The sequence below is a fragment of the Acipenser ruthenus genome, chromosome 26 (assembly GCF_902713425.1).
Source record: "Acipenser ruthenus chromosome 26, fAciRut3.2 maternal haplotype, whole genome shotgun sequence".
Taxonomy (NCBI): domain Eukaryota; kingdom Metazoa; phylum Chordata; class Actinopteri; order Acipenseriformes; family Acipenseridae; genus Acipenser; species Acipenser ruthenus.
This window is the reverse complement of record NC_081214.1, coordinates 9,156,914-9,171,828: the sequence shown is the minus strand read 5'-3', so window position 1 is coordinate 9,171,828 and position 14,915 is coordinate 9,156,914. Positions and strand designations below refer to the sequence as shown.

At 39.7% G+C, this 14,915-nt stretch overlaps 1 protein-coding gene across 1 annotated transcript in view; it reads right to left on the bottom strand.

The window, feature by feature from the left end:
• The window catches only part of LOC117430243 (transmembrane protein 132E), a 299,335-nt gene extending 284,716 nt beyond the window's left edge, over nt 1-14,619 (bottom strand). The window contains exon 1 of the mRNA XM_034050090.3: nt 13,446-14,619. Coding sequence (XP_033905981.3) covers nt 13,446-13,689 — 244 coding nt within the window. The 5' untranslated portion in view covers nt 13,690-14,619. The remainder of the gene's footprint in view (nt 1-13,445) is intronic.
• Between the last annotated feature and the right edge of the window lie 296 nt (nt 14,620-14,915).

Below are 14,915 nucleotides of genomic sequence, written 5' to 3'. Positions count from 1 at the left end.
TTACCTGTCTGAAAAAGGAACCATTACAGTTACAAATTACTGAAAAATGTAATCAGATTGTAATCTGTTACTCCCCAACACTCTTTAAAGATAAGGGTTTCAATAGTTGCATATACAAACTCCATTAAACACCAAGCCCTGATTTGAGCTTAATCACTGGTGTTGAATTACTGCTGCATATGAACCCTTAGAGAATCAAACTCCTGATGAAAGCGTTACTGTACAGCAGGGTAAAAGACCCTCAGGTAGCGTATTCATTTCAGAAACAAATGTCTTCTCCAGTATCCTCATGGATAGCTGTGACAGAGTGTGACAGGGTGCTCATGTCACGTGTGTGTGGGTAGCCGCTGCTTAGGCAATACAGAGAGACATGGGAGGTGGAGTTGAAATGACAGCACAGGCACGCAGGATTTATTAACACAAAACCAAGTAAATAAACAGGTCATGTGATGCTACCAACGATGGTAATGCACAGAGGACACATACAGTAAACTGTACAAAAAGCTAAATAAAACAAAGTACAAAAACTACAAATAAAATGTGCCTCAGAGGGTGAGCGCTAGCCTTATAAACGAGGCGTCCCGCTCCAGGAATCGGCTACACTACGTATTATAATTTATTTCTTAGCAGACGCTCTTATCCATGGCGACTTACAATTGTTACAAGATATCACATTATTTTTACATACAATTACATTATTTTTTACACACTACTTTTACATACAATTACCCATTTATACAGTTGGGTTTTTACTGGAGAAATCTAGGTAAAGTACCTTGCTCAAGGGTACAGCAGCAGTGTCCCCCACCTGGTATTGAACCCACGACCCTCCGGTCAGGAGTCCAGAGCCCTAACCACTACTCTACACTGCTGCCTAATATTTTACAGATTCTTAATCAACTCATTCTCTCCTCCTGAGTATACGCAACTCCCCTCTGTAGCATGGCATTGCAGTCGCCCCGAGCAATCTCCACAGGATGTTTTTAAACTGACGGACACTCGGTCGAGACACACCCTCCTGCTGATTGAGGACTGGCACAGCCAATCATCCACTACCCCGCCTATCAACCAAACCCAGCAGGCAGCAAAGTCTCAATTGAGAGCCCGTCTGTAAATAGTCAATTAATCAAACAAATCAACTCCAAAAAGACACACAATAAACCCATTTCCACATATAAAAATTACACCAACACTAATTCCCACCTGTTAGTTATAAATCTCCCTCCCGACCTGTGAGGGTGCTGTATAAGGGAAACAGAGGAAACAGAGAGAGGATGGTTTGGCAGTTCATTCCAGGGTCAGTCGGAAGCCAGCCATCCGGAAAGAGGGTGGAGTCACAATACCACAATGCGATAGGCGATGTGTCAGTCATGGATTGGAGGATATGTGATTGCCCTCGCTACCAAAGTGGGCGTGACTGAGGGTATATCAGGCGATGTGACGAAGCAATCTGTTCCTTTTGTTATGGTTACGAACGGAGAGCTGTTTAACCATAAAAGACTGTGAGTGTTTTGTATTTGTTTGGTGTTACTAACTGTTGTGATTTGTAATTATTAGACAGCTAACACCAAGGAGCTGTTAAACCAGCACCAAACCCTGATTACAATACTGCACTGGTCACCATTAACTGTGTATTCACCACTGGCACTGGAGCCCCGTGAAAAGGATACAGAGCCATGCCTGTACATTGCTTGTACTCATTATTGTTACGGGACTGAAACCCTGTATTGTTTAGTTGTGCAAATACATATTGCTGTGCATTTGCCAACACGATTAGTTGACGGCATGAAGAGCCACAATAAAGCTGCTTTGACCGTGAATACTGTTTGGTCATTTATTACTGTGCACTGCATCGTCACCTCTACACCTGTGCACTGCAATCCACTTTGCCACAATAGCACTCGCTGCAGGTCCTTGTTATCCAACAAGCACACTGATTGGCACATGGTTGAAACAGAAGCAAAAGTGTCATAATTATTAGGAGCACAGGGAGTTATGGGAAAGCATATTTAAAAAGATGGCAAACCATGGTAAGTGCATTGTACTGTATAATCGTGCATGGATCCCTCGAGACTACTTCCAGCACCTTACGAAGCCTATGGCATGTCAAGGCAGCGGATCAGGGCAAACAGTAACCTGCAATTAGGTAAAATGCACTGTATTGTATAACCAATGGGAAAATCATGGGTACCGTGCAAATTAACAGAGTCAACTTTTATAAGGGAGTTTGTTTCTTTAATACAGTACTTTTTCTGGTAAAGATATGTTTTTAATATTAGTTGTGTTTTAGTCTTAGTTTTTTTTTTTTTAAATAAGTATTTATTCGCCATGGTTATGGTTGTATGCTGTCTGTGCCAACTAAATAAAATAAAAACTAAGAACATATCCAACACATGAGGGATACCTGACAGAATATGTGATGGATGCAGACATGACAGGACGCTATAAATGATGGTGCATGATTCACAGTGGATGGGTAGATGGATGGACCAATCTCCCTCCCCACTGCTGCATGATTTATCTACTTTGTCCAATGTACGGGAGACAGAGTATACTACGATAATAATATCTTATACTACAGGAGGAACTCATCCAAAAGCACATGGTGCTATCTAAATAATCTCATTAAATCTTACTTAAAGCCCTCATTTCTTAGACCTGACATTTTCCTACTATATATGAAACATGCACACATTATGATTAAGGTGTTTTTTAATAGTAAGTTATTTGAAGCTGTCAGAGCAGAACATGTAAGGAATGAATGCTCCTTGCAGATACTTCACTGCTGCTCTCAATACAGAGACAGATATTCACTGCTGCTCTCAATACAGACAGACATTCACTGCTGCTCTCAACACAGACAGAAATTCACAGCTGCTCAACACAGACATTCACTGCTGCTCTCAATACAGAGACAGATATTCACAGCTGCTCTCAATACAGAGACAGATATTCACAGCTGCTCTCAATACAGACAGATATCCACTGCTGCTCTCAATACAGAGAGACCTATATTCACTGCTGCTCTCAATACAGAGAGACAGATATTCACTGCTGCTCTCAATACCTAGACAGATATTCATTGATGCTCTCAATACAGACAGATATTCACAGCTGCTCTCAATACAGAGACAGAGATTCACTACTGCTGTCAATACAGACAGATATTCACTGCTGCTCTCAATACAGAGACAGATATTCACTGCTGCTCTCAGTACAGAGACAGATATTCACTGCTGCTCTCAATACAGAGAGATATTCAATGCTGCTCTCAATACAGAGACTGATATTCAACATAACATTAAAACAACACCACCCCCACACTCCTTTCTGCTGGGAAATACTGTGATGTCCAAGGTCAAACTCATTTAATACCACTTAAAAGGGCAGGAATGGTGACTATAAGCAAAGTTGACTTAACCAGTTCACCAATGATCTGACAAAATAAGCATTAAAACACAGAAGATGTTTTGAGACAACAAACATGCCTCTTTCATTGTGATACTCGAAATATGGAAATAGATATTGCATTGGTTACAATAGTGTCCAATACAGTAATATAATTTATTTTTGGTCTACTATGCCGTACATGTACATTTATAAAAACATAAGAAAGCTGTAAACATTCTGTGTCCTATATTGTGTTACCGGACTTTGTATGCCAGAACATTTCAATACTGTACAAAGCAAGTTTGACTATTAAACACTATCGATCTGTTGGATCTGAACAGATTTTTTAAAGACAAAAGCCATTTCATATGAAAAAGCAGGTTTATATAAGTACAAAAGCAGTCCTATGCTGGCAATGCCCCCTCTATAAAACTGAAATGACCCCCTGTAGGATGAAAATGTGTTGGTAATAAGTTATGAGTAGCAATGATAATATTTAATGGGACAGCTACCAAGGTCTGCCTAGCAATAAGGCCTGCTCCGCAAACTGCTGTGAATAACAGGAAATCAAGCTTTGGGAAGCAGACACTGACGGAAGGAGGTTGCTAAGCCATCACCTGTTTTAGACTTGTGGCTGGAACATATAAGAACATAAGAACATAAGAAAGTTTACAAACGAGAGGAGGCCATTCAGCCCATCTTGCTTGTTTGGTTGTTAGTAGCTTATTGATCCCAGAATCTCATCAAGCAGCTTCTTAGAAGAAATGTACCAATAATACTAAGAAATAAGACATACGTTGCAAGACACAAAGATAAGTGGCCAGGAACGCTTGAATTGTATCACTACTGTAACAAACTAAACTACTGTAACATGAACTACTCAGTTGTGGATGGAATTAACAGAAGAACACAAAACACGCTTTATAACATGTAATCTCACTGTTTAATAGGGTGTAACTACTGGGAGCACAGGGCACTTCCACGTGTTGAAGACTCCTGACCCCCACACATCATCATGGGTTATACCTTTTATATCATTATAAATGATAAAATAAGCTTCCTGACACCCCACCGCCCGTTACCCTTGTTCTGCCAATGATGACTGTAGCTATTCTGACTCCTTCCCTATGCTGGCATACGAACTGCCTGTATTAACATTTAAAAAAATCACACGCACAACAAAAGCAGACGTTCCTGTTTGATTACAACTCTAGAGAGGGAAATAAATCAATACACTAAATAAAAGGACAACACCTGATTCTGAGCAGGCAGCAACAGAATCTTACTACAATTCAAACCCCACAGGGGACAAGCTTCATAACTAAAGAGGTTTTTCTTCTGGTACTGCTAATGTAGTGTTGGTGTAAAAGACACAAGCATGTTAGGAGGTCCCGGGTCCCATGATGTCTCTGTAACCACGGTCAGAATGACCGACAGTTATCCACATGTTTAATCTGGTCAGATCTCAGGCAAAAGCAATAGTAGATAAGAAAATACAGTGCTACCCCGTTATAACGCGGTTGTCGGGGTCCATAGCGAATATTGGCATTTTTGTTCCTGAAATGCTTTACAATGACCAAATTAATATTGTAGTGTACCGTGGAAAATGAAGGAAGGAGACACACACAATGTGCAGGTACTCGAATCCACGGTTTATTGGGACGATTATTCCTGGCCCCTGTCAGCCTGGGCCACACCAAAAACAACAAACAGTCTTGCACATTCACACAGCAGCTTGTCTAACTCAGCTGTCAGCTCTGTTCGTGTAGATGTGGGCATTCGGACATCAATCAATCCCGGCTGAGGCAAGCTTACTGCTCCCCGGCTTACATCACTCTTATTTAAATTGTATATTTTTTATAATAAACTGTAAATAAATAGCACAGAATCCAAGGACGTTTATACACACTTGTATTGTTTCGTACTTGTATTATAACATTAACGGACAATTTGTTTTTACTTTCAGAAAAAAAAATACAGGGGAGTTTTATAAGTACTATATGTCCCAGTTTCAACTTAAATGGGTTTAAATACGGTAATGTAAAACAACAATAAAACCCAACATTTGTGAGTCAAATTGCATTATGGGGTAAATGGGAGCCACGACTTTACTGTGTTATAATCGATGCCGCACTATAACGGGTCGCATTATAACGGGGTAGCACTGTAGTTCTATGCCAGGCACATGCATTCATTACATAGGTCTCAAATGTGAAGCTTTCAAAGAAATTGGAGTCTACTGTACAGAAAATTGTAAAATCATAGCAAAGCCTAGTAAAGCAAATAAACAATGTATTGAGCATAGAAGACAATGAAACACAGAGAAGAAAGATACAATAGGGTACAAATATCATAAACCATGTTACTATGCTTACTATAGGTATTACAAACGCACTGTACATGCAGTCTTTCAAGAGCGTGCCCTGTCTTACTTCATAAGATTTCATGACATACTTGGCACAGCACGAAGACATGTCTGCTTCTAACTTGGATAGTTATAATTGTCACTGTAAACTTCCCCCCAGCTTGGCCTTTCTCTGTCCTAATTTAATAAGCCAAGAAATCATATTTTAATTAACTTTGGAAGATAATGAAAACTGTGCATTTGTCACACTTGAATAACCTGACTTTGGGCACTTTCCCTGTCTTTCTGCATGGTTGGGTACTCACTCTCTCAACTGGCTGATTTACTGCAGACTACAACATGTTTAGCCCCTTATATATTCATTGCTCCCAGCAGTTAATTCATTTTTCTAAATGGTCAAAGAACCCATTTGGTCTGTTTTTTCGTTCTTTATAAATACAAAAAAGTACATTGTTTTGCAGCCGATTTTCTCCCCAATTTGTAATACTTCATTACAATTCCCCACAACAGCTCAGGTTTAGTGGGCGTCTTCCCATCCTACATCCACACTGATTGCCTCTTTATACCCAGGTTCTCAAGAGCGGATGTCAGCGAGCTACCGGCCCCTGGAGGACAAAGGCCAGTCCTGCAGTTGTTTGTGAGCTCACTGGGAGCCTAGTCAGTGGGGTCCACTGTAGCGCTATGAGGAGGAACCAATTTTTCCTCCCTAACCTGCAGGAGCGCCAGAGTCAATGCTCCCACTGGAATGCCAGTAAAGACCGGCAACGTACAGCCAGGAACCTGCGCTCCCCTGACTGCATGACTCACCCTGCACACCACTCAGGGACCCGCACCATTTAGCCAGTTATGATGTTTTTCCAAGCATATAAGTCAAAATACCTAGACAAATATTGACGCCATCATTTGCATTGACGCACCATCTAACATTGCTACAAATATTCAAAAGCAGTTCAGAACCACAAAGACCTGATCAAGACTAGGAGAAGCCCCCTCTGATAACTGGCACATCATATTAGCTGGAGGACAATCCTAGCAAACACTGCAGAAAGACTCTTGGAGTCCTTTCCCTTTATTATGCCGGTGAAAGAAAGGGAAAAAGGGTTGCCTCGAATAGCCGACGGGTTACTTCTTGTACACTAATGGAAAAAAGCACAGAGTTTCAAATTAGATGTCTTTTTATAAACTATTATACAACATGACTACAGTGCTTCATGCAGGGTCTGACAATACAGAACAAAACCAAGTTGATAAGGATTTAATTGAGCAATTCTTCAAATAAGGAGCAATTACTGAACACTTTTTTTTTATCCTGCATAGACTTGTTCTGTTTATGCCAGATATGTGCTGGGCCACATTAGTAACTACGAAACTGTTGCTTCAATAACTGCTAGAAATGCAACAGTGAATTAACAATTGCCCTATTTGGAGTCCCACATACTGTATATATATTATATTATATTGATACCACAGGCATGTTTTCAGATGTAGAGAAGACTCATGCTTTCTCAGTGCATATTATATTATTACTAGCTGAAGAACCCAGCACTGCCCAGGGAAATTCAACATTGCAATATTTCATGCATGACAAATTGGGGAACAGTAGCCTTACAGTTTCCTATAAGTTACCGATCTTGGGTGTCGCACAATGCGCTCGGACCCCTTTCCATTTTTTTAACATTTTTTTTTTTTTTTTTTAAATTTTTGTTCTTTTAAATTTTTTTGGTTTTGTGGGTTTCTTTAATTTGAGATGCATGGCTACTGTAGTGATCAAAAAATAGCCCTCGACCTTCCCCTGGATGAAAGAGGAGGCCACGTAAAGTTTGGTTGCACTGTCTCCTGCGGGGTCCGAATGCATAAAGGAACAGACAGACAGACAAACTTTCTTCTTTATATATTAAGATATATAAAGGGGCACCACTGTGGAGTAGTGGTTAGGGCTCTTTCTTTTTAATAATAATGTCCTCAATGCATTGAATATGGTCCATATTTGATTAGGAAATTAATTGCTGAATGTACCTCTGTTAAAGTGGAGCCTTCTAAGACAAGCTCAACATAACAGCACGTATATAGTCTACAGATGCAACCACACCTTGGCTACTCAGAGCCGCATGTGGCCTGGCTTTCAGAACGTTCAATTAAGTAGAAATGATCAGGACCCAGGAGTTTCCTGTTAAACTGGTCCTCCCTTATAGCTGTATGTCAACCCCTATAAGTAAACAGCAGACCTGTGCGACTTGCTCATGCTGTGATGAGAAGTGTGATCCGTTCATTCAGAGCAGATTAGCAGGGGCCTGATTGTTCAGGGCCTGGTCATTTCAATAATATATCTAAACAAGGTGGGTTTTGAAACCCAGGAAGGGATGCAGAGCTAGTGCAAGGTCTAAGCCCTCTACAGCAATTAGGATTACAATTGTTGAAATACAGAATGCATGACACCACTGCTGCACAGTCAGGAGCTGTAAGAAATCAGTACTGGAGCAGCCAATGTGGACAGGTCATGAATCAAGTCTTTAAGCTCTACTGAAGTGTTCTAAATCATGATATCTCAGAGCACATAAAGCAGTAGGGTACTGGCTGAATCACCTGAAGTGTAAATACATCCCAAAGCATAAGAAATTAAAGTAGAAAAATACAACTTCACGTTGAAATTTCTCATTTCTAAAAGAACGTAATAAAGGGTCGGTAATAAAAGTCCAAGATACAGTATTTCTGTCACGGGCGTAGCGATACCAAGCGGAAATCTGAAGGCGCTGTAATCAATTACTTTACAATACAGGGGTGGGCAGTACGGAGCGCGTCCCTGGTAGAGAAGTTCCCAGTTTTTTGTAAAGTCTTTTTTAAAATGATTCTATTAAAATGTCTTTATCTAAGACAAAATTTCAAAAATATATTTGGTATTTTGAGAATATAAACGTTTTTACATAGTATATTTTAAATCATACACAACACAATATATTTGTGTTGTAGCAAACACACAAATGATCTGGTCACTTTTTATGACATAACAGAAAAATAACTAATGTAAATTTAGCTACCTGATGTGCATAAAGTAAAAACGAGAATTTGTATACACATTTTGTTATCAGTTTTACCCCTGTTTGAGATTTCCTGAATGTCCCCTCACCGCTAAAATCCACTCACCACTCTGGAGGTGAAAGTTCAACTGCCGACCTCCCTTTCTGCTGTCAAGCCAAATGCCACTTTTCAGCAAAACGAAGCAAAGATTGTTGCCACACTACTGAACCCCTGGAGGCAAAGCCCAGCCACATTATTCTTTGCCTGGCCTAGTCAGGGGGTCACTGAAGCGAGATCATGGGGAATATCCCTAGCTGATTTACTTCCCCAATGCAGAACTCCCTTTAGACCAAGATGCTGTAGGCATCTGTTTCTATGAATCTGCCCCTCACTGCCAAATCATGACACACAGATGTAATAAATCTTTTAAAGTACAGGCAGCTTACAAAATAATTCCAGTTAATCTAATATGCATTACCATCACTTTGTAGATATCACATTTTTTATAAAGAGGCAGACATTGGGCTAAATTCTCATAGCTATTTATTAAATTGTCATCAGCAAACTTTTTTTCTGAAGAAAAAAATATAATTTGCATTTCTGAAACATGTGATTTGCTTCTGGGTTTAAGTGCTTGTAGTAAAAACAATTCGGAACTATTTGTTTTTTAAGACAATGACTCTACCTTTGTGCATTTTTTTAAATATATATTTCTACAAAAAAAAATTAAATGTTAGTGATTTATTTTCTTTAAAAGAACTTGAACTCCCAGAAGCCCCGCTCGTATTCACGTACCAATCTCTGCTTTTCCTACGACGTGTTTTCAATGTCAACCTCCTTCATGTGACTTTACAGAATTGACCGGAAGTACAGCATTGAAGCTCTGCAAGGAGCGCATGATAAATATTCTTCTCTAACAGCTTCAAATAAATGACATAAAAAAACTAAAATTCACCTTTACCATAATGTGTGTGTTTTTCATATTGGAAAATCTTACAATGATGGTAATATGTATTAGTTAAGATTTACTGGAATTACTTGTACAAATATTATTCCCCAAAGTATTTTATTTGTACTACAACAGCTTTATATTAACTGATATTGTGTACTGTGGTATAGGCTAAATATTTGAAACCACCACTGTTGCATATTATAGGAAGGCTTTTGATGTGCATATTATGTCATAAAGCCGTGTGAACCCGTCTGGCTGATGAGCTCTGCTATTTATAATCAGGATCACGAAGCAAGGCGACAGTAACAGGGAGTAATCCCTGCTGATTCGGATGGTAAATGTTTACACAAACCTAATGTGAAGCCCCCTAACACAGTCATTAGAATAATAGTATTGTTCTGGATAATACCAGCAGCCCTCATCACATATCTGCACAACTTAACAGAACACTTTTTTTTTTTCATGGGATCACCTAAACTCTTACATGCATCAGGGAGAGAATACAATTGCTGATGGGGTAATGCCTACCCCCGTCCTAGAGTACTGAACACTTTGCTTTAGCCCAGTTTGTGATTTTGTTTGACTAGAAGTCAGCTGACCGCACTCTTATGTGTGCATTCTTCAGATTATTTGTTTTTGCAGGGTGCCTGGTTTCAGTATTTCCATGTTTTCCAATCCTAAATGTATTGTTATGTTGACTGATGGCTAGATAAAACAAAAGAATCTGTTGTGGATCGTGAAACATTTTTAATAGACTAATAGCAACTTAATAAATCCAATTACAAATATTTCGACTGTCTATATGCTAGAGATGCAAATGAGGCTGATCATGTGACATGATCCCTGCAGCACTATAAATCTATAGGAGCAGCACAATGAAAACAGTCTGCCAGTAATGCAGAAAGATCTATCAGCATTCTACTAGAGAGGCATGGCAGTGGGTGCATGTGGAGCACAGGGTAGCAGAATGTCTCAAATCTTCGAGGCACAGACTACAGACCTTCCAGACACTAAGGGTGTGGGGGGGGGGCATTTTGTGTGAGCAATATTGTCGGTTGCAAAGAGGATTTCTTAGACACAACACTGTTTTAAAACAAACATTTCTTTCTTTCTTTTTTTATTGGAAACATGTAAAATATGCCTCTTGTTTTGAGTTTTTTCATAAGCATTTTTACTAATTTAGGGAAACATGTTTTTTTTTTTAAATCTTAGCATTTCCGACAGAGTGCAATCACACTTTCTTTTAACTGCAACTTTTTCACAGAAAAAAAAACAAACTTACATGTAATTAATTTTACTATTAACACATTTCTTAGTTGTGATTGGACCCATCTAAAGGAACAAGTCCCAGCGTTAAAACATGTGTAAATACAGAAGAGTTACTCCAAGACAGTACATTATACTGAACGACTGAATGACTGAACAAAGCCCAGGAGAAAGCAGAGCATGACTTCCCAGCTGTGACATTACACTCCATGTATTTGGATAAAGGAGTATGGAATATGTGAATAGTAAGAGAAATGAATGCTAAAAGGTTGAAAGGTTACAATATAAATCAGTCCATTGTGCAGTTATCTTACAAAGCTTTCCATGTCACATTTTATTGCCAAGGGGGGATTTTCTATTTAAATAATGGTATTCATTGATTCAGTTTACTAGTTGCTGCTGCAAATGTAGCTTTAATATATATTCAGTTTACTGAAAGTCAGAGGAAAAACAGAAAAAAACAAATACAGACTGACCGGATAACAACATTATAAAATATTGGACTACCGTCTTCCATATTCAGAAAGCGTATAATAACACAACAACTGTACTGCCAGTATAATGACACTATACTATGAATAATGTTCCTTCCATACAGGAACATGTATGTTAATAGTTTCTAGTCCCGGTTAACCCAACGCGAATCACTTGAAGCATTCTAGAATGGGTAAACCCATTTAGGAATTGGGTGGTTTTGTGGGTACAAAAATGCCTGTCCAATATTCAAACATGGAATTTACTGGCCGAGAAATACAACTACAGTTTAAGTTTATGACCATTTAATGATAAAGCTACTGATACGCAAAGCCCACTGTTCTTAAATACAACAGAAAGAGTCGACATTTATTGCTGCATGTGCTTGTCCCGTTCCCTTCAAATAAATATAATATTATTTAACAATTATGTCAAGTTCAATACCAATATAACTATAATGTTCCTTTGTTTTGTTTCAGAAAAATACGGCTTAGTACACAATCTCTTTCTCTCTACAATGGGTCGAATTCTCTACTGGCGCACAGAAAACTACCTTCTATAGAAACTTTCACAAACTCCCAAAACCTATTAGCAGATTATTATTGTATCTACTTCAAATAAAAGTGCACATTAAATAGTTCAAGGTTGTGTGCTGCAAAACCAGCATTATTTATTGAACTGCTCTGCAGATTGCAAACGCCTTGAACTGCATCCCGCATTAATGAGACCTTGGCCCGTAAACAGTAGATGCTTCATGTCAAGTCACTAGAATCTTTATAATGGTGTTTTACTGTTATTATTAGATGTACCGATTGGACATGTCCTTTAAACGACATGCCTTTACTTGAATCCTAAAATTGTATTTACGCGTCAATGTTTTCGCACCCAAAACTCCCACTTAATAAACTGGCGCCCCTCACCCCGGAACACCGACGCCACTTGGCTGTGGACAGCAGCCACCGCAAGATCTGCAGGAAAGGTTTAGCCGTGGTGATTGATTTCCCACTAAGACAAAACAACCGTGTCGATTAGTATGCTTAACGAGGTTAACTAGGTGAACAATATTGAATAAACTGCAGCTAGTTTTACAGCAAGAAAAAATCCAGCTATTTTTGTGTTTGTTTGTTTTTATCTCTGCGAGAGCAGCTGTTTTATTTTTCTGTACAGCTAAATTTAATAAACAGGTCATGTTCTGTACATATTCATTTTCCAAACAAAAACACTTTTTCACGTACGTTTACATTTTATTTATAGAAATGTTCAAGTATAATACTACGTTAATTAAATTTTAACATATAAAAAGAATGTTGACGTCGATCTGCCATTCTAACCACACTGCCCGCTCCCCCCAAAAAACACACATTTTAGCAGCGTTAGTGTAAAACATTCTTTTGTGTGTACGTGGGGGGTGCAGCTCTGTCACTTTCAATACGGGCGCGCCACCGCCTTGTGGCGGGATACAATGTGTAAGAATCCCGTTAGTATCTCACACGTCTACCCCATACACATATACTCGTTGTTGTAATTGAAATTGCGTGACCGTATTCTAAACACTGAAAATAGTATAATAATGAAGGATACAATAGTGCTCAAAGGTTACACGGATAAGAAACAGCAGCTCCAGAATCTCCAATGTATAAAGAAGTTAAAAAGAAAAATGAACAAGGACGTGAATGAGCAGGGGCATAATTACATAGGCTCACCGCTCACTGCAATCATTATCGCTCCCTTTGCTGAAATGCATGAGCAAAATCAATGGGGATGTTCAAGAAGGCAGACTAGTAGCTGCTCGAGGGATGAATCCTAGTCAGGAACATCTTCCCATCCCGTACACAGATGGAAACTTTTCTTTTTTTAAGACCCACATTCTTAAGCAGTTCTGTAGCAAGTGCAAGTATCAACCCCGCATTGCAATGGCATTCATTTCCCGGCGGTGCGTGTTTCTCAAACGGTGGAATTGTTCAGTTTAAAAAGTGCACTTACCCGTTGCTATGAGCGCAGTGACAGACAGCAAGACAGTTCCTCGGGAAAGTCTTCGGATGCGCATCGTAGTCATTGCAGTAAATCCACAGTACCGTAATATAATATTATCAAGCGACCTTCTCTTCTGTAAACGTGTTTTGAATAATGAAATACTTGATGACAATGCAGAAGTAAGACGTGAGTGATTATTGTTCGGCTTTCTCCCTGTGATGTTATTTTCTGTCGAAAGGTCTTTATTTACCATGTACAGCACATGCAAGAGTTGCAACTTTAAATCTATTTAAAAACAGATAATCCCATTTTGGGGGAAGCGCGGGGTAGTAATTTCAAACCCCATTAACGATACGTGTAAATTCCAGTGAGCACAGGTTGCAACCTGTGGTTTTATGATACTCTATACTTAATGCTTCCTTCGGTATGGACTTGCGGTTTTCTACAGTAACGGCGAAACCACAGCTTCAAAGCCCACCAAATTATAAATTGGCCATCCCGTGTTGCAACATCAGTATCCAAAAATGTTTATAACTTTGCCCACAGCAATGCAATCCGCTGCCGCAGTGACTGGATCATAAATCTGCGTTTCAAACAACGGAAGCCAACTTTGATTTCCACTAGGGAGTCGAGGCCGGTGAGTGCTTGTGGGTTCCACGGCGCGTGCCTCTGTGAGCCACCCGCGGACAGCAGCAGTCTTTATTAAAGTTCCACAGTGCGAGACGGCAGGGACACATCCACTCAGCAATGCGTGGAATCCACTCCTCAGCCCCACTCGACACGGGTGTGCACACCAGGCTCAGAACTATTCTCTTTTTAAATTTAATTTAAAAATGTCAACAAAACCACTGAAGACGTCGGCATTGGTTTTTGTCTTTCTTTCCGTATTTCTACTTCCAGCTGTAGTTGTTTTGCGCAATACTTCTTTTACATCTATACTGCATACAAAACAGTTTAATCTTGCCAGACAGAAAGCTGAAGAGTGTGGTGTAGTTCCATCTCAGTAAGAAATTAAACTCTTTCACGTTCAAGTTCATTGCTTTAATGAACTGACAGATTTAGGTTCTCACTTTGCGATCATACCATCCAAAAGAGATATCCCTGCTCTCCCACTGTCTCTCCTCAAACCAGTCCCAGGGTTTTCCTGTGCTTGGTGTTCAGTTACAGTGCGTTTCTCTGCTGGTCGCTTTAATCCCTTTCTGTATGTACTGAATAAACTGACTGGGATTTCAGATCTCATTTTAGCAGACGCAAACCGCGGCCACGTGACGCGCGCTACCAGGAGCGTCCCCGACACCCCTCAGTCACAGCTCGTCCACGGCGCCCCTTCGTTTAGGGCGCGTCCCCGAACACCTCCTTCGCTTGCAGGAGAGAAAGCGGAGGTAATGATCTCAAGTGGAATTTCATTTGGGATAAAAAAAAAGGCTTGAAAGAGAGTATAATTACGAGTTTGTTGTTTAAATTAATTAATCTAGTACC